At 41.6% G+C, this 18,988-nt stretch overlaps 1 protein-coding gene across 4 annotated transcripts in view; it reads left to right on the forward strand.

Moving 5' to 3' along the window:
• LOC110504343 (diacylglycerol kinase beta) overlaps positions 1-18,988 on the forward strand; it is a 153,955-nt gene that overhangs the window by 75,950 nt on the left and 59,017 nt on the right. For all 4 annotated transcript variants that reach the window (XM_090229984.1, XM_036974677.2, XM_036974675.2 and 1 more), the window contains 5 exons: positions 277-393; positions 3,195-3,293; positions 5,288-5,395; positions 5,530-5,603; positions 13,205-13,279. In XM_090229984.1, the coding sequence (XP_090086110.1) occupies positions 277-393; positions 3,195-3,293; positions 5,288-5,395; positions 5,530-5,603; positions 13,205-13,279 (473 nt within the window). The remainder of the gene's footprint in view (positions 1-276; positions 394-3,194; positions 3,294-5,287; positions 5,396-5,529; positions 5,604-13,204; positions 13,280-18,988) is intronic.

Genomic DNA, 18,988 nt, shown 5'->3' on the forward strand with positions numbered 1-18,988 from the left:
GTTGTTAACCGGTCTCTATATATAACCTCTGATTTAATTAGAGCTCTTCTGGAACTCACAGACCTTGAAATTGTCCCTACTCTGTTTCAGCTCCACTTCACTTTCTCAAGTCTGGTTCACTAGCAGATGATGCCTTTCAGAAGGCCTTTTATTTTTGTAGATATCTGGCACTAAATATAGCCCATTTAGCACTGGATTTATGTTGTGACCTCGTGATAGTTACTGTCTCTATCTTTCTCGTTCTTTCTCTCCCCCCCCCCCCCTCCCTCCCTCCAGGCTATGCAGCACGTGTGGATGGAGGGAAACTCTCCCACTAAGTGCGACCGCTGTCACAGAAGTATCAAGTGCTACCAGGGCTTAACGGGCCTACACTGTGTGTGGTGTCAGATCACTGTAAGTAGTACACACTCAAGGCCATAACTACATATGAGGACACTGTGTGTGGTGTCAGATCACTGTGAGTAGTACTCACTCAGGGCCATAACTACATATGAGGACACTGTGTGTGGTGTCAGATCACTGTAAGTAGTACACACTCAGGGCCATAACCACATATGAGGACACTGTGTGTGGTGTCAGATCACTGTAAGTAGTACACACTCAAGGCCATAACTACATATGAGGACACTGTGTGTGGTGTCAGATCACTGTGAGTAGTACTCACTCAGGGCCATAACTACATATGAGGACACTGTGTGTGGTGTCAGATCACTGTAAGTAGTACACACTCAGGGCCATAACCACATATGAGGACACTGTGTGTGGTGTCAGATCACTGTAAGTAGTACACACTCAGGGCCAAAACTACATATGAGGACACTGTGTGTGGTGTTAGATCACTGTAAGTAGTACACACTCAGGGCCATAACTACATATGAGGACATTGTGTGTGGTGTTAGATCACTGTAAGTAGTACACACTCAGGGCCATAACTACATATGAGGACACTATGATAATACAAATATATATATTTGTACACAATAAAGAAAATCAATTATGAGTAAACATGAAAATATTGCTCCCAGCATTGATCAAAGCTCAGAACACTTATATTCTTGATCTGACTGAGTTCTAATCGCGACTGGCTCTTTACGAACTAGTGGAATCATGAACAGTTTTTTTTTCGTTATGTTCGGCTGCGTCCCCTGGATTTGCTTCACAGATTTGCATTTTTAGCAGCACAGGCCGAGGGCCTGAGACGTGAAACGAACTACCCCAGCTCGGTCAAGCAAGCAAGCTGCTGACAGTGTGTTTGCCAGATGCCAGACAAAATGCAATTTTAGAACTGCCAGCAACTCGTGTCGCGTCTACAGACATCCCCCAAACAAACAAAAAGCAACTCTCGGAGTATGACTGGGAAAATAGTTGCTTAAAAATGTTTCAGTAATGTTGAATTGCTCTGGCTAGTATTATAATTTTTTTTAATGTTATTTTTTACCCTTTTTTCATGATATTCAATTGGTAGTTACAGTCTTGTCCCATCGCTGCAACTCCCTTACTGACTCAGGAGAGGTGAAGGTCGAGAGCCATGCATCCACCGAAATACGACCCTAACAAGTCGCACTGCTTCTTGACCATCAATCAATCAATCAAATGTATTTATAAAGCCCTTCTTACATCAGCTGATGTAACAAAGTGCTGTACAGAAACCCAGCCTAAAACCCCAAACATCAAGCAATGCAGGTGTAGAAGCACGGTGGCTAGGAAAAACTCCCTTGAAAGGCCAGAACCTAGGAAGAAACCTAGAGAGGAACCAGGCTATGAGGGGTGGCCAGTCCTCTTCTAGCTGTGCTGGGTGGAGATTATAACAGAACATGGCCAAGATGTTCAAATGTTCATAGATGACCAGCATGGTCAAATAATAATAATCCCAGTAGTTGTCGAGGGTGCAACAGGTCAGCACCTCAGGAGTAAATGCCATTTGGCTTTTCATAGCCTTTCATAGCCTTTTCATGGCTTTTCATAGCCGATCAGCCGAGTATCTCTACCGCTCCTGCTGTCTCTAGAGAGTTGAAAACAGCAGGTCTGGGACAGGTAGCACGTCCGGTGAACAGGCCAGGGTTCCATAGGCAGATCAGTTGAAACTGGAGCAGCAGCACGACAAGGTGGACTGTGGACAGCAAGGAGACATCAGGCCAGGTAGTCCTAAGGCATGGTCCTAGGGCTCAGGTCCTCTTAAATCTTAAATTCACACAGGACACCGGATAAGACAGGAGAAATACTCCAGATATAACGGACTGTCCCGAGCCCCCCCGACACATAAACTATTGCAGCATAAATACTGGAGGCTGAGACAGGAGGGGTCGGGAGACTGCTCGCTTAACCCGGAGGCAAGCCACACCAATGTGTCGGAGGAAACACCGTACAACTGGCGACCGTGTCATAGGCCTATATTAAAATGCAAAAAATACAGTTCTAAAAATGTCATACGTTTTCATTTATATCGTTTGTTGTTTGTCTTAATCTCGATCACCCACTGGAGTTGATAGTTTACCCATTACCTAGCTTGTTTTTACCATTACATCACTGATATTAATATAGAATTGTAAGTGATTAATACAATCATCTGTGTGCTCCATTGATGTCTGTTTGTGCGGAGGTTGATTAGTAATGCCTACGAATACAAAGTGAAAGCTTCACTAAAACGCAAAGCCTGATTATGGCCCTGTACGCACTCCCCTCTACTGGAGAACTCCTAGAATTGGGCCAATGTTTCTGTTCATAGTGCCTCAAATGCCTCAGAGAGCTTCTGATGATAACAATGAACCTGAGGAAGTTCACGGGAATAGTTTGTAATCTACCTATTTTCTCATTTCTACTTTACCTTATATGTCCACTAGATGTCCCCATTTAGGTAAATGCTCAGATGAAAATTCAAACTGTGGTTCCTCAAACCACCAGTAAGGGGAGTTCAAAGATCTTGCTAGGGTTGTCAATTTATATATATACTGTATATATAGTTTAGCAATGTGCTCATCCCTGTAGCATCACAGCAGGCATTTATTCATCCTCAGTCTTAGAAGCAGCTACTGTACTATACATTATATCTGGTACTGTTATGCAATATCTGGCACTGTGTCAAATGCCTATTTTTGTTTTTCTTTTCCACTCTTCTCCTTCGCCTCATTCTCCTTCTTCTACTCCTTCTCTGCTCCTTTCCTCCCTCCATCCTCCTCATCCTCCTTCCTGATCAGCTCCATAATAAGTGTGCGTCCAACATGAAACCAGAGTGTGATGGAGGAGCCCTTAGAGACCACACTCTACTCCCATCCTACATCTGCCCTGTAGTCCTGGTGAGATCACATGCCGTAAATCACATTCTGAATCTCTAAATGTTTTATCTCCAATACTTTCAATGCTGAAAAAAAAACTTGAAATATATAATTATAGACCCACAAAAGTATACTGAGGGGTGGACGGTTCATAATAATGGCTGGAATGGGCTGAATGGAATGATACCAAACACATGGAAACCATGTATCTGAGGTACATTTATTCCATTCCAGCCATTACTATGCACCCGTCCTCCCCGTCCTCCCCAATTAAGGTGCCACCGGCCATACATACATCTTTTGTCCAATTTCTCTGTCACAATTCATATACGCATTAACACATTTATATTTCTGTCTATTTACAGTGCCTTGCGAAAGTATTCGGCCCCCTTGAACTTTGCGAACTTTTGCCACATTTCAGGCTTCAAACATAAAGATATAAAACTGTATTTTTTTGTGAAGAATCAACAACAAGTGGGACACAATCATGAAGTGGAACGACATTTATTGGATATTTCAAACTTTTTTAACAAATCAAAAACTGAAAAATTGGGCGTGCAAAATTATTCAGCCCCCTTAAGTTAATACTTTGTAGCGCCACCTTTTGCTGCGATTACAGCTGTAAGTCGCTTGGGGTATGTCTCTATCAGTTTTGCACATCGAGAGACTGACATTTTTTCCCATTCCTCCTTGCAAAACAGCTCGAGCTCAGTGAGGTTGGATGGAGAGCATTTGTGAACAGCAGTTTTCAGTTCTTTCCACAGATTCTCGATTGGATTCAGGTGTGGACTTTGACTTGGCCATTCTAACACCTGGATATGTTTATTTTTGAACCATTCCATTGTAGATTTTGCTTTGTGTTTTGGATCATTGTCTTGTTGGAAGACAAATCTCCGTCCCAGTCTCAGGTCTTTTGCAGACTCCATCAGGTTTTCTTCCAGAATGGTCCTGTATTTGGCTCCATCCATCTTCCCATCAATTTTAACCATCTTCCCTGTCCCTGCTGAAGAAAAGCAGGCCCAAACCATGATGCTGCCACCACCATGTTTGACAGTGGGGATGGTGTGTTGCTTTTACGCCAAACATAACGTTTTGCATTGTTGCCAAAAAGTTCAATTTTGGTTTCATCTGACCAGAGCACCTTCTTCCACATGTTTGGTGTGTCTCCCAGGTGGCTTGTGGCAAACTTTAAACAACACTTTTTATGGATATCTTTAAGAAATGGCTTTCTTCTTGCCACTCTTCCATAAAGGCCAGATTTGTGCAATATACGAGTGATTGTTGTCCTATGGACAGAGTCTCCCACCTCAGCTGTAGATCTCTGCAGTTCATCCAGAGTGATCATGGGCCTCTTGGCTGCATCTCTGATCAGTCTTCTCCTTGTATGAGCTGAAAGTTTAGAGGGACGGCCAGGTCTTGGTAGATTTGCAGTGGTCTGATACTCCTTCCATTTCAATATTATCGCTTGCACAGTGCTCCTTGGGATGTTTAAAGCTTGGGAAATCTTTTTGTATCCAAATCCAGCTTTAAACTTCTTCACAACAGTATCTCGGACCTGCCTGGTGTGTTCCTTGTTCTTCATGATGCTCTCTGCGCTTTTAACGGACCTCTGAGACTATCACAGTGCAGGTGCATTTATACGGAGACTTGATTACACACAGGTGGATTGTATTTATCATCATTAGTCATTTAGGTCAACATTGGATCATTCAGAGATCCTCACTGAACTTCTGGAGAGAGTTTGCTGCACTGAAGGTAAAGGGGCTGAATAATTTTGCACGCCCAATTTTTCAGTTTTTGATTTGTTAAAAAAGTTTGAAATATCCAATAAATGTCGTTCCACTTCATGATTGTGTCCCACTTGTTGTTGATTCTTCACAAAAAAAATACAGTTTTATATCTTTATGTTTGAAGACTGAAATGTGGCAAAAGGTCGCAAAGTTCAAGGGGGCCGAATACTTTCGCAAGGCACTGTATGTGTCTCTATGCCTGCTGGCCTATCTATCTGTCTATAGGACCGTCATTCTGTTGTGAAGCGGGGTGAAGGGGACTCCCCGCTCAGCACCAGCCCTGACGACCCGAGTCAGAGCTTCAAATTCACAGGAGACGGACAAGCACTGCAGGTGAGTGAATCGAGCCCAGAGCATCTTCAGAGCCTTGGAGTCTGTTGTGTTAGCTCATGGCAGGCTAAAATGTGGATTGTGTATCTATGGATATACAAGATATCTCATGAGACTGTCTCTGCTCTCCTGTCCAGATCACTCCTCTCCCAGGCACACATCCCCTCCTGGTCCTGGTCAACCCAAAGAGTGGCGGGAGACAAGGGGAGCGGTAAGTGACAGAGCACAAATTTCCTAGGTGGTAAAGGTCCGGAGGGATATTGTCTATCGGCATAGTAACAAACCCCCCCATCTCGTGACCCATGTGACCCCAAACTGTTCACTCCCCTCTTGTTGGCACAAATAAAATATTGCCATTCTAAAGCTAATTTCCTGCAATTCGACAATTTTGACATAGGGCAGATAATTTGTTTTGCAGGTTTATAGCTAATTTCTTGCAATTCTACATATTTTGCCATGTCTTATGTGTGTTCATATGATACCTGAGTGAGCCAAATTGGCACCTTTAATTGGATGGGTAAAAAAAAAAGCAGATATGGTGAAGTTATTAATTACACTTTGGATGGCGTATCAATACACCCAGTCACTACAAAGATACAGGAGTCCTTCCTAACTCAGCTGTTGGAGAGCAAGGAAACAGCTTAGGGATTTCACCATGAGGCCAATGGTGACTTTAAAACTATTTAATGTTTGTGATAGGAGAAAACTGAGGCTGGATCAACAACATTGTAGTTACTCCACAATACTAACCTAAATGACAGTGAAAAAAGGGTGCCTGTCCAGAAACAAAATATTTAAGTAAAACTGCAGAAAATGTGGAGAAGAAAAATACTTTATGTCCTGAATACAAAGTGTTCTGATTGGGGCAAATCCAAATCAAGACATCACTGAGTACCACTCTTCATATTTTCAAGCATGGTGGTGGCTGCATCATGTTATGGGTATGTGTGTCATCAACAAGGACTAAGAAGTTTTTTAGAATACAAAGAAACAAAATAGAGCTAAGCACAAGCAAAAAAAAAGAGGAAAACCTGGTTCGGTGTGCTTTCCTACAGACACTGGGAGACAAATGTACCTTTCAGCAGGACAATAACCTAAAACACAAGGCCAAACAAACACTGGAGTTGCTTACCAAGACGACATTAAATGTTCGTGAGTGGCCTTGTTACAGTTTTGACTTAAATCGGATTAAAATGGCAAGACTTGTAAAGGGCAGTCTAGCAATGATCAACAACCAACTTGACAGAGCTTGAAGAATTTTTTTAAGAGTAATGTGCATATTTTATAATCCAGGTGTGCGAAGCTCTTAGAGACTTACCCAGAAAGACTCAAATCAAATCAAAATGTATTTATATAGCCCTTCGTACATCAGCTGATATCTCAAAGTGCTGTACAGAAACCCAGCCTAAAACCCCAAACAGCAAGCAATGCAGGTGTAGAAGCACGGTGGCTAGGAAAAACTCCCTAGAAAGGCCAAAACCTAGGAAGAAACCTAGAGAGGAACCAGGCTATGAGGGGTGGCCAGTCCTCTTCTGGCTGTGCCGGTGGAGATTATAACAGAACATGGCCAAGATGTTAAGACGTGCATAGATGACCAGCATGGTCAAAAAATAATAATCACATGCAGAACAGTTCAAGCTGGAGCAGCAGCACGGCCAGTTGGACTGGGGACAGGAAGGAGTCATCATGCCAGGTAGTCCTGAGGCATGGTCCTAGGGCTCAGGTCCTCCGAGAGAGAGAGAGAAAGAAAGAGAGAATTAGAGAGAGCATACTTAAATTCACACAGGACACCGGATAAGACAGGAGAAGTCCTCCAGATATAACAAACTGACCCTAGCCCCCTGACACATAAACTACTGCAGCATAAATACTGGAGGCTGAGACAGGAGGGGTCAGGAGACACTGTGGCCCCATCCGATGATACCCCCAGACAGGGCCAAACAGGAAGGATATAACCCCACCCACTTTGCCAAAGCACAGCCCCCACACCACTAGAGGGATATCTTCAACCACCAACTTACCATCCTGAGAAAAGGCAGAGTTTTGCCCACAAAGATCTCCGCCACGGCACAACCCAAGGGGTGGTGCCAACCCAGACAGGAAGATCACATCAGTGACTCAACCCACTCAAGTGACGCACCCCTCCTAGTGACGGCATGAAAGAGCACCAGTAAGCCAGACTCCCAGCTGTAATCACTGCGAAAGGTGATTCTAACATGCATTGACTCAGAGGTATGAATACTCATGTAAATTAGATATTTCTGTATTTCATTTTCAATAAATTTGCTAACATTCCTAAAAACATGTTTCCACTTTGTCGTTATGGTGTATTGTGTGTAGATGGGTGAGAAAATGGGTGAAAAAAATGTGGAAAAGAGTAAGATCGTGCCGACAGATATGGCAGCCCTGCTTCTAGCGCCTAAGAAAATGTGCAGTATTTAGTTTTTTTTGTGTGCTATTTCTTACATTATAAGCCCAGTCATTTTTTTGTGTTATTACATACAGTCGAATATAACTTTTCGATATCAGAGCGGCAGTAACTCACCAGTATTACGACCAATAACATGACTTTCCCGAATTGGATCCTTTGTTCGTAGCCCCCAGGGCAATTTCATTTATTCCAGAGGCTGCTCCAAAACACAACCAATGGAGAAGAGGTAATCGGAGTGGACTTCTAGTCTGACTCAGGAGGCGTGCACACCATCCACCGCTTCTGAGTATATTACTCGCTAATGTTCAGTCTCTGGATAATAAAGTAGCAGAGCTCAGGGTGAGGATCTCATTCCAGAGAGACATCAGGGACTGTAACATACTCTGTTTCATAGAAACATAGTTCTCTTGGGATATACTGTCCACATCCATACAGTCAGCTGGGTTCTCAGTACATTGCGCAGACAGGAATAAAGAACTCTCCGGGAAGAAGAAAGGCGGGGGTGTATGTTTCATGATTAACTACTCATGATGTGATTGTGATAACATACAGAAACTCAAGTTCTTTTGTTCACCCAACATAGAATAGCTCACAATTAAATGCCAACCGTATTACCTCCCAAGATAATTATTTTTGGTCAAACTGATACCATGACAGCCCTCAAAGAACTACACTGGACTTTATGCAAACTGTAAACCACATATCCTGAGGCCGCATTTACTGTAGCTGGGGATTTTAACAAAGCAAATCTGAGGAAAGCGCTTTCGAAGTTCTACCAACACATTGACTGTAGTACTCACGCTGGGAAAACATTGAACCACCACTACTCAATTTTTTAAAATGCCTACAAGTCCCTCCCATCGGCAAATCTGATCACGACTCCATTTTCCTCCTCCCTTCCTATAGGCAGAAACTCAAACAGGAAAGAGAAAGGGGGATACCTTGTCAGTTGTACAACTGAATGCCTTCAACTGAAATGTGTATTCCACATTTAGCCAACCCCTCTGAATCAGTGAGGTGCGAGGGGCTGCCTTATAATCGACATCTACGTTTCGGAAGTACTCGTAATGAGGTCTATTCAAAGCTGGTCTGACCAATCGGAATCCATGCTTCAAGATTGTTTTGATCACGCGGACTGGGATATGTTCCAGGTAGCCTTTGAGAGTAACATTGATGTATACGGTGACTAAGTTTCTTCAGGAAGTGTATGGGAGAAGTTGTACCCACTGTGACAATTAAAACCTACCCAAACCAGAAACCGTGGATAGATGGCTTCATTCCCACAAAACTGAAAGCATGAACCACCGCATTTAACCATGTCAAGCTGACTGGGAATATGGCCGAATACAAGTCAATCAAACATGCAAAACGTCAGTACAGAGACTAAGTGGAATTGCAATTCAACAGCTCAGACACGTGACTTATGTGGCAGGGTCTACACACAGTCACGGACTTCAAAGGGAAAACCACAGATGTCTTGCTTCCGGAAAAGCTAAACACCTTCTTTGCCCGCTTTAAGGATAACACAGTAACGCCGACGCAGCCCACCACCAAGGACTGTGGGCTCTCGTTCTCTGTGGCCGACGTGGGTAAAACATTTGTGTGTTAACCCTCCCAAGGCTGCCGGCCCAGACAGCATCCCTAGCCGCGTCCTCAGAGCATGCACAGACCAGCTGGCTGGAGTGTTTACGGACAAATTGAATCTCTCCCTATCCCAGTCTGTTATCCCTACTTGCTTCAAGATGTCCCCCATTGTTCCTGTACCCAAGAAAGCAAAGGTAACTGAACTAAATGACTATCACCCGTAGCACTCACTTCTGTCATCATGAAGTGCTTTGAGAGGATATCATATCACCCTAGACCCACTTCAATTTGCATACCGCCCCAATAGATTCACAGATGATGCAGTCACCATCGCACTGCACACTGCCTTATCCCATCTGGACACAAGGAATACCCATGTAAGAATGCTGTTTATTGACTATAGCACAGCATTCAAAAACATAGTACCCTCCAAGCTCGTTATTAAGCTCGGGGCCCTGGGTTTGAACCCCGCTCTGTGCAAATGTGTCCTGGACATCCTGACGGGCCGCCCCCAGGTGGTGAAGGTAGTTAACAGCACCTCTAATTCGCTGATCTCAACACAGGGGCCCCACAAGGGTGTGTGTTCAGCCCCCTCCTGTACTCCCTGTTCAGCCATGACTGCATGGTCATGCTCGCCTCCAACTCAATCATCAATTTTGCAGACAACACAACAGTAGTCAGCCTGATTACCAACAATGACGAGACAGCCTACATGGAGGAGGTGAGGGCCCTGAAAGAATGCCAAGAGTGTGCAAATATGTTTTGATTTGTTCAACACATTTTTGGTTATGACATGATTCCATATGTGTTATTTCATAGTTTTGATTTCTTCACTATTATTTTACAATGTACAACATTTTACAAATAAAGAAAAACCCTGGAATGAGTAGGTGTGTCCAAACTTTTGTGCATTGGGTTTGCGCTTCTTTTTCAACAAGACAGTCACACGACCTCAACCCAATTGTGATGGTTTGGGAAGAGTTGGACGGCAGACTGTTGGAAAAGCATTCCAGATGAAGCTGGTTGAGAGAATGCCAAGCGTGTGCAAAGATGTCATCAAGGCAAAGAGTGGCTACTTTGAAGAATCTCAAATATAAAATATATTTTAGTTTTAACCCCTCATCAATCTACACACAATACCCCATAATGACAAAGTAAAAACTGGTTTTAAGACATTTATGAGAATTTGTAATAAATAAACATTAAAAATGTTTTTTTAAATGGAAATCTCACATTTACATTAGTATTTAGACCTTTTTCTTAATACTTTGCTGAAGCACCTTTGGCAGCAATTACAGCCTTGAGTCTTCTTGGGTACGACACTACAAGCTTGGCACACCTGTATTTGGGTTTCTCCTATTATTCTCTGCAGTTCCTCTCAAGCTGTCAGGTTGGATGGGGAGTGTCGCGGCACAGCTATTTTCAGGTCTCTCCAGAGATGTTGGATCGGGTTCAAGTCCGGGCCCTGGCTGGGCCACTCAAGGACTTTCAGAGAATGGTCCCGAAGCCAGGGCCGTTGTCCTGTTGGAAGGTGAATCTTTACCCCAGTCTGAGGTCCTGAGCGCTCTGCAGCAGGTTTTCATCAAGGGTCTCTCTGTACTTTGCTCCCAGTCCCTGCTGCTGAAAAACATCCCCACAGCATGATGCTACCACCACCATGCTTCACCGTAGAGATGGTTTCCTCCAGACATGATGCTTGGCAGACATGCCAAAGAGTTCAATGTAGGTTTCATCAGACCATAGAATCTTGATTCTCATATTCTGAGTGCCTTTTGGCAAACTCCAAGCGGGCTGTCATGTGCCTTTTACTGAGGAGTGGCTTCTTTCTGGCCACTCTTCCATAAAGGCTTGATTGGTGGATTGCTGCAGAGATGATTTTCCTTCTGGAAGGTTCTTCCATCTCCATAGAGGAACTCTGGTGCTCTGTCAGAGTGAGCATTGGGTTCTTGTTCACCTCCCTGAACAAGGCCCTTTGTTCTTGGGGGAGCTTCAGTGTTTGTGTGGTACACTTCCCCAGATCTGTGCCTCGACACAATCCTGTCTCGGAGCTCTACGGACAATTCCTTCGACTTCATGGCTTGGTTTTTGCTCTGACATGCACTGTCAACTGTGGGACCTTATATAGACAGGTGTGTGCCTTCCAAAATCATGTCCAATCAATTGAATTTACTACAGGTGGACTCTAATCAAGTTGTATAGTCATCTCAAGGATGATCAATGGAAACAGGATGCACCTGAGCTCAATTTTGAGTCTCATAGCAAAGGGTCTGGGTAGCTATGTAAATAAGGTTTTTCTGTTTTTGTTTTTTATACATTTGCTAAAATATCTTAACCTGTTTTCGCTTAGTCAATATTGGGTATAGTGTGTAGATTGATGAGGATTTGTTTTTATATAATCCATTTTAGAATAAGGCTGTAACGTAACAACATTTGGAAAAAGGGAAGGGGTCTAAATACTTTTTGAAGGCCCTGTATATATTCATTTTTTTGGTCACGACCCGTGGTCCGTATTGACCCCATTCTGGGTCCGGATCCTGACCGCTGTCCACCAGTTGAGAATGGCTGACATAGAACGTCTCAGATTATTCACTCTGATTGAAACACTCCTGCAAAATGTGTTTTATAGAGTCCTGTAATGCTACTGCCAAAGTGTTCTAAACCTTTGGCTAGCTACTCATCATATACTCTAAATAATGTGAAGCTAACATAGCTAACAACAATGACTACATTCAAGAATTTTAAGGCTTTGTAATTGCAGAGGATTTTAAATTTGGTAAATAATTATGGTCATTTCGCTGTTCCGACATAGTCCTAAAGTCCCAAGTGCCATTCTGGCTGTAAATGAATGTGTTCACTGTTTCAGTTCTCTCTCCTCTGTCCTCCCACCATGCATTTCATAGCCCTGTGAGGACACTATTTTGGCTTCAGAAACACCATCACCATAGCAACATAGTCTTAAATACCACTTAAAGGTAGAATTATTCTCTATTAATAGATGTGTTCTCATAACAAAAATAAACATTTACTCTCTGAGTACAAAAAGCAAGCCTATTTATTTCTCCCTTTGATGTAAATAAGGACATGTTGGTGTCACTGATTGGTCTTGTTTTTGTAGATGAGCATTTTAAATGACATACAGTTCTCTTAAATTAAGTAGTATATCTCTACTATTTTCTCTTTTTGGGTGAACTTGGTAACAGTTAAATTGACGTGTTCTTTATGACACATTCATAACAGTATCCTAACACGTTTACTGCCCAAATTATCTGCCACACTACTGTACATAGTATGAGTTGCATTCTAGGACAAATGGTTAGTTCATCGTGACACATTCTAACCTAGCTGTCGGTTTTCCGTTGTCTCCTCTACCCACTCCTCTTCATCCTCTGTTCTCACTCTGACCAAAGTGCTGTGTGGGTATCGGAAGCTAACACAATTACCAGTGCAAGGCTCCATGAAGAGCACTGTGGAGGCTTCAATAGAATAGCCCTCTGATGCATCTCCCACTTTTCAAGGTTACAGGAAACTACTGTGTCATTGGGCACAGTAAGCTATAGAGATATTGACCATTTGTGGAGCAGAAAATTTACTGTAGACGGTGCTTTTAAGTAAAACTTGTACTATTTGGATGGTGCTTCTTTACATGTTATATGTCTGTCTTTGTATCCATGAAGTATTACCTCTCTCTCTCTCTTTCCATCTCTCTCTGGCTCCATTTGTGCACAGACAGTTTGTGAGTTTGTCAGTTTGTGTGTGTGTGTACAGTAACTCTAATACTGCTGTTATGTCTCCTGCAGGGTATTGAGAAAGTTCCAGTACCTGCTGAACCCCAGACAGGTGTACAGTCTAGACCGAGAGGGACCCATGGTGGGGTAAGTCTCATCCTCATCATTCACAGTCCCATGGTGCCACTTCTCAAGGCAACACTTGCTCTATGATTGGATCTATACAAAAATATTTTTTGGTTTGTTATAACATTGTCGTGTCTTTGGCTATGCCGGATTAAGTGATATGACATGCTATTCTATAAAATAATTAATATCACCTGATTGAGCTAATCATGTAAATGTAATTAACTAGAGAGTCGGGCACCACAAAATAATATTTATAGAGCTGTTATCGTCCGAATAAACTCTTAAAGACCTAGTCATATTTTACATCAATAGCAGTCAATATTAATCCTCATCTTAATTCAGTCTCATCTGAAAGTTGTAATTTATTGGTTATCGGCACGAACCCTGGCTAACAATTTGAATCAGCAATACAAAATTGGGTTTAGTTATTTATTTACTAAATACCTAACTAATCACACAGAATTACCCATACACATAATTAAATCATAACTTGATTACAAATGACATCATAAAGTAAAACGTCCCTAGTGGGCGGAACAGATATGACAGCTTGTTACACAAAAGAAAAGGGTCTGGGTTTGAGTGAAGGTGCGGGAAGACAGGAACAAAGGCGAAGCTGTGCAATCGTAAATACAGTACCAGATGCATTCTAAATTACCGCCCATTTGGGAAAGGAAAATGCAATACATATTTACTCCGAGCTGCGCTTCGGTAGGTTGGTGGTAGATGGAAGGCCGTGTTGCCAAACCGAGTCCTTTGAAGAATGTCTCTGGTTGTCAATTGGATATGTAGTAACGTTGTTGGGTGATAGACGGAATACTCTGTCTGTTCCTTCCTAACCCTCGCTGTTGCTAACTCAACGTCTAGGAGGTATCACTTCTGTAGTGAATAAGAGTTCAAAGTTCATACCATTCGCAACCAAAGCTCACACGTATGTTGGTTTCGTTCTGTAGTTATTATCTGAATCATTCTGACATTGGACCATCGTCCTCACATCATTGGAACAGAAAGTTATATTGTCGTCAAGGGCTTATATAGGAAGGGAGAGGAGGGCGTGTTTGAAAAGTTTTGTCCCTTCACAGGGCGGGCCACTGATTGAGCAGAGCCATATCTTATGAAAACCCAAATCTCACATTTTAGAAGCTAAGATCACATTTCATCCCATCACAAATAATTTCATATTCAAACATTTAAATTGAACAACAATTCCATGTGAATCTGATAACTCTGATGTGTAGACTTTCCACTGTAGAGTTTATGTCATCTTATCATTGATGAGAATGTCTCAGATGACAACCGAACTGACATCATATTCATTAAATACCACCGCATGTGTTTCATTGGTCGGATTACCAGAATATAGTTCATTTCCCCCCATCTTCTGATGTTCCCAGAATCTCTATGTTAACCAAGGGTTTTGTAAATTTAACCTCAGTAGGGTAGAGAGAGGAAAAAGGGGGGAAGAGGTATTTATGACTGTCATAAACCTACCCCCCAGGCCAAAATCATGACAACATGCAAAGTAATGAAGTGTGCCATGTAAAAAAACATTTCGGATTGAAATAGTGAAATTGTTGAAATCTTGGATCCATAGAAAGTTGTTTTTTCTCGAATTTTGTTCTGTCCCAGATGGAACTTGGTTGTGCAACAGAACATACTGTAGGCCAGGGTTTACTAGGCTTCAAAGTGTATTCTCCCTACTGAACACAACCCTGGCAGTAAGCTACTGCACCATCAGACAACCTCTATCCTCTCCGCACACACACACACACACACACACACACACACACACACACACACACACACATGCATACTTCACCCACTTGACACACAAACACACACCTGATGTGCGTATCATCCTAGCCAGAGGGACACCTTGTACCTGAGTTGTGCAATATGGAACAGTTCATTCAGGAGAAATGCCCTATAGAACATCAATAGACATGAATGCTTTCTCTGAGAGCGGCCAACCTATTCTATCCCTGCCTCCCCCACTCCTCCCTCTGCTGTCACGACTAGGGCTGCTCTCTCTCTCAATAGCCCATTGTAGGAGGAGAGACAAACTACAGTGACGCACTTCTCTCCCAAAGATGACCACTAGTAGATAATGGACAGGGCATCAGGACAGTCCAGGTTAAATGAACATGATGTAATGCCATTATTGTGGTAGTTGTATAATTATTTGTGATAATTTGCTCTGCCTGTCATAACGAGAGCAGTGATGAAACTGATGATGGTGTATGTATGGGGTAGTAAAACACGCAGTCGGTCACTCGGTGTAACATTATATAGTAGGGATTAATTGAAGCTCAATGTTAAATTCAAATCTCCCTACTATCATATTTAAGCCAATATGACACCAATGTCGACATAACTTGGCAAAATCAACTTGATTTGTATTACCGAGAACCAAATACCAGATTTTTAACGTGGTCTTTAGCATTAAGAAAAAATACAATTTCTTGTCCTGACCTAGCTCCATATCTAGGAGTTGGATAAGAACAAGATTACAGCATCCATAAAGTGACCATTAGACTTGCCACCTTTCGGACTGAATACGTTTGTAAGGGCAACAGCTTTAATTACATGTATCATTTACTGCTCTCATGTGCCAATAGAGAACCAAAGATGTGCTACTTTTTTGTAGCATTTCTGACAATGCTAATATCTTTTCAGCTGAATCTCAGTTCTAAAACCAGACCAGCAACTCGATTGCGGCACAACAGGAGCTAGCTGGGCCATTCCTACTATGCAATGCCATTTGGACCTCAAACTTTTTTGGAATTTTTTTTTGTTTTAGCATTCTATCAGAAAAAGTCAGTTGTGGAAAAAGTACCCAATTGTCGTAACGCAAAACACCAGTATCAACGTCAACAGTGAAAAGGTGACTCATGGATGCTGGCATTCTAGGCAGAGTTCCTCTGTCAGTGTCTGTGTTATTTTGCCCATCTCAATCTTTCCTTTTATTGGCCAGACATAGCTTTTTCTTTGCAACTCTGGCTAGAAGGCCAGCATCCCAGAGTCGCCTCTTCACTGCTGACGTTGAGACTGGTGTTTTGCGGGTATTATTTAATGAAGCTGCCAGTTGAGGACTTGTGAAGCATCTGTTTCTCAAACTAGACACTCTAATGTACTTGTCCTCTTGCTCAGTTGTGCACTGGGACCTCCCACTCCTCTTTTCTATTCTGGTTAGGGCCAGTTTGAGCTGTTCTGTGAAGGGAGTAGAACACAGTGTTGTACGAGATCTTCAGTTTCTTGGCAATTTCTCGCATGGAATAACCTTCATTTCTCAGAACAACAATAGACTGACAAGTTTCAGAAGAAAGTGCTTTGTTTCTAGACATTTTGAGCCTGTAATCGAACCCACAAATGCTGACGCTCCAGATACTCAAATAGTCTAAAGAAGGCCAGTTTTATTGCTTCTTTAATCAGGACAACTATTTGCAGCTGTGCTAACATAATTGCAAAAGGGTTTTCTAATGACCAATTAGCCTTTTAAAATGATAAACTTGGATTAGCTAACACAATGTGCCATTGGAACACAGGAGTGATGGTTGCTGATAATGGGCCTCTGTACACCTATGTAGATATTCCATTAAAAATCACTCAGCTGTTTCCAGCTACAATAGTCATTGACAACATTAACATCGTCTACACTGTCTATCTGATCAATCTGATGTTATTTTAATCGACAATAAATGTGCTTTTCTTTAAAAAATAAGGACATTTCTAAGTGACCCCAAACTTTTGAACAGTAGTGTGTGTGAGTATATATACAGACTAAAAACATGAAACATGGACAAATAGATACTACTGAATGTTTATATATTTTTTTTGCTTTACACCATAGTTTTCCCACTAAATAATAATTGGTGTCATTGTAGGAAAGGGTTGTTTTCTTGAATGGAGAATTACAGCAAACTAAAAGTGTAGAAAGTGATATCAGGGACACACATAAAGTATAAAATAATAATAAATGCAATAATCATGAGAAAAAACATGTTATTGATGAAAGAGACTTTAACTAGGACTATAAAAGAATGAAGAAAGATTTTAATCATTTAATTATTTTATGGCTAATATTTCTTGTGGAAGTTGATAATTAACACCTGGGGACATGGCAAAACTCCTTACATCCACTGTCAAGTGTTTAACATACATAGAATTCCCTTTCAGGATCCATATTTTTGTTTTTTTTAAGGTAAAGGACACCTGACCTTATATTTAAAGCCTTTTGGAATTCAAATGTTACACTAAATAAGATCTGATATTTCCTGGGGACAGAAAAAGGCACTGCATTGTAGGAATGAGAAGCAAGCTACAAGCAAAGGAGGTAGCTATATTTTGCTATAGAAGGTTTTTATATGACTGAAGTCATTGGTGTAAACTAAACCAGAGCACAAATATAGCTATGTCCTTGGCTGCTATTATAGCTAGCCAGTTAGCTACTAGCCAACGAGACTGTTGCATAACTGTATAGACCGTAGACCACAACTCAACATTGACAATATCTCTTAGCTAGCTACATTCTTCCATAAAGCATAGCTAGCTAAGTAAAGTTCATAGTCAACAACTTTGGGAAAACGTTTTCGAGAGTCACGTCTGTGGACGTCGAAATCAAGACCACATCAAAAAAAGGTGGCCGGTCCGGACAGGACCATAAAAAGAGGTCCAAAAGACATCCTCCGTAGGTCCCTTTAGTGAGAAGTAACAAGTAATAAACTGGAGGGGGTTCTGGGGGAACTCCCACAGATATTTGCAGGGATTTCTTTCCAAATGCTCACTCGGCAAACTTATCAGTATTTTGAGAGTCACTTACATAAACTGGTATGTTAACGTTAACGGGATCGATATGACAACAGCCAGTGAAAGTGCAGGGCGCCAAATTCAAAACAACAAAAATCTCATAATTAAAATTCCTCAAGCATACAAGTATTTTACACCATTTTAAAGATACAATTCTCGTTAATCCAGCCACAGTCGGATTTCAAAAAGGCTTTACAGCGAAAGCTCCACAAATGATTATGTTAGGTCACCACCAAGCCACACACAGCCATTTTCCAGCCAAAGATAGGAGTCACAAATAGCACAAATAGAGATAAAATGAATCACTTACCTTTTATGATCTTCATCATATGACTCTCATAGGACTTCATGTTACACAATACATATATATATATATATGTTTTGTTCGATAAAGTTCATATTTATATAAAAAAATCGGAATTTACATTGGCGCGTTACGTTTAGAAGTTCCAAAAACATCCAGTGATTTTGCATAGCCACATCAGTTTACAGAAATACAATATAAATGTTGAAGAAAATACAAGTGTTAGACATGGAATTGTAGATATACTTCTCCTTAATGCAACCGCTGTGTCAGATTTCAAAAAAGCTTTATGGAAAAAGCAAAACATGCAATAATCTGAGAACGGCACTCAGAAAAGATTTATATATATCCGCCATGTTGGAGGCAACAGAAGTTAGAAATAACATAATAAATATTCACTTGCCTTTGATGATCTTCATCAGAATGCACTTCCAGGAATCCTAGTTCCACAATAAATGTTTGATTTGTTCGATAATGTCCATCATTTATGTCCAGATAGCTACTTTTGTTAGCGCGTTTGGTAAACAAATCAAAACTCACTAGTTGCAGACGAAATGTCAAAAAGTTCCATTACAGTCCTTTAGAAACATCAAACGATGTATGGAGTCAATCTTTAG

This window comes from Oncorhynchus mykiss, chromosome 3 (genome assembly GCF_057628025.1).
Source record: "Oncorhynchus mykiss isolate SJ-2025 chromosome 3, ASM5762802v1, whole genome shotgun sequence".
NCBI classification, from domain to species: Eukaryota; Metazoa; Chordata; class Actinopteri; order Salmoniformes; family Salmonidae; genus Oncorhynchus; species Oncorhynchus mykiss.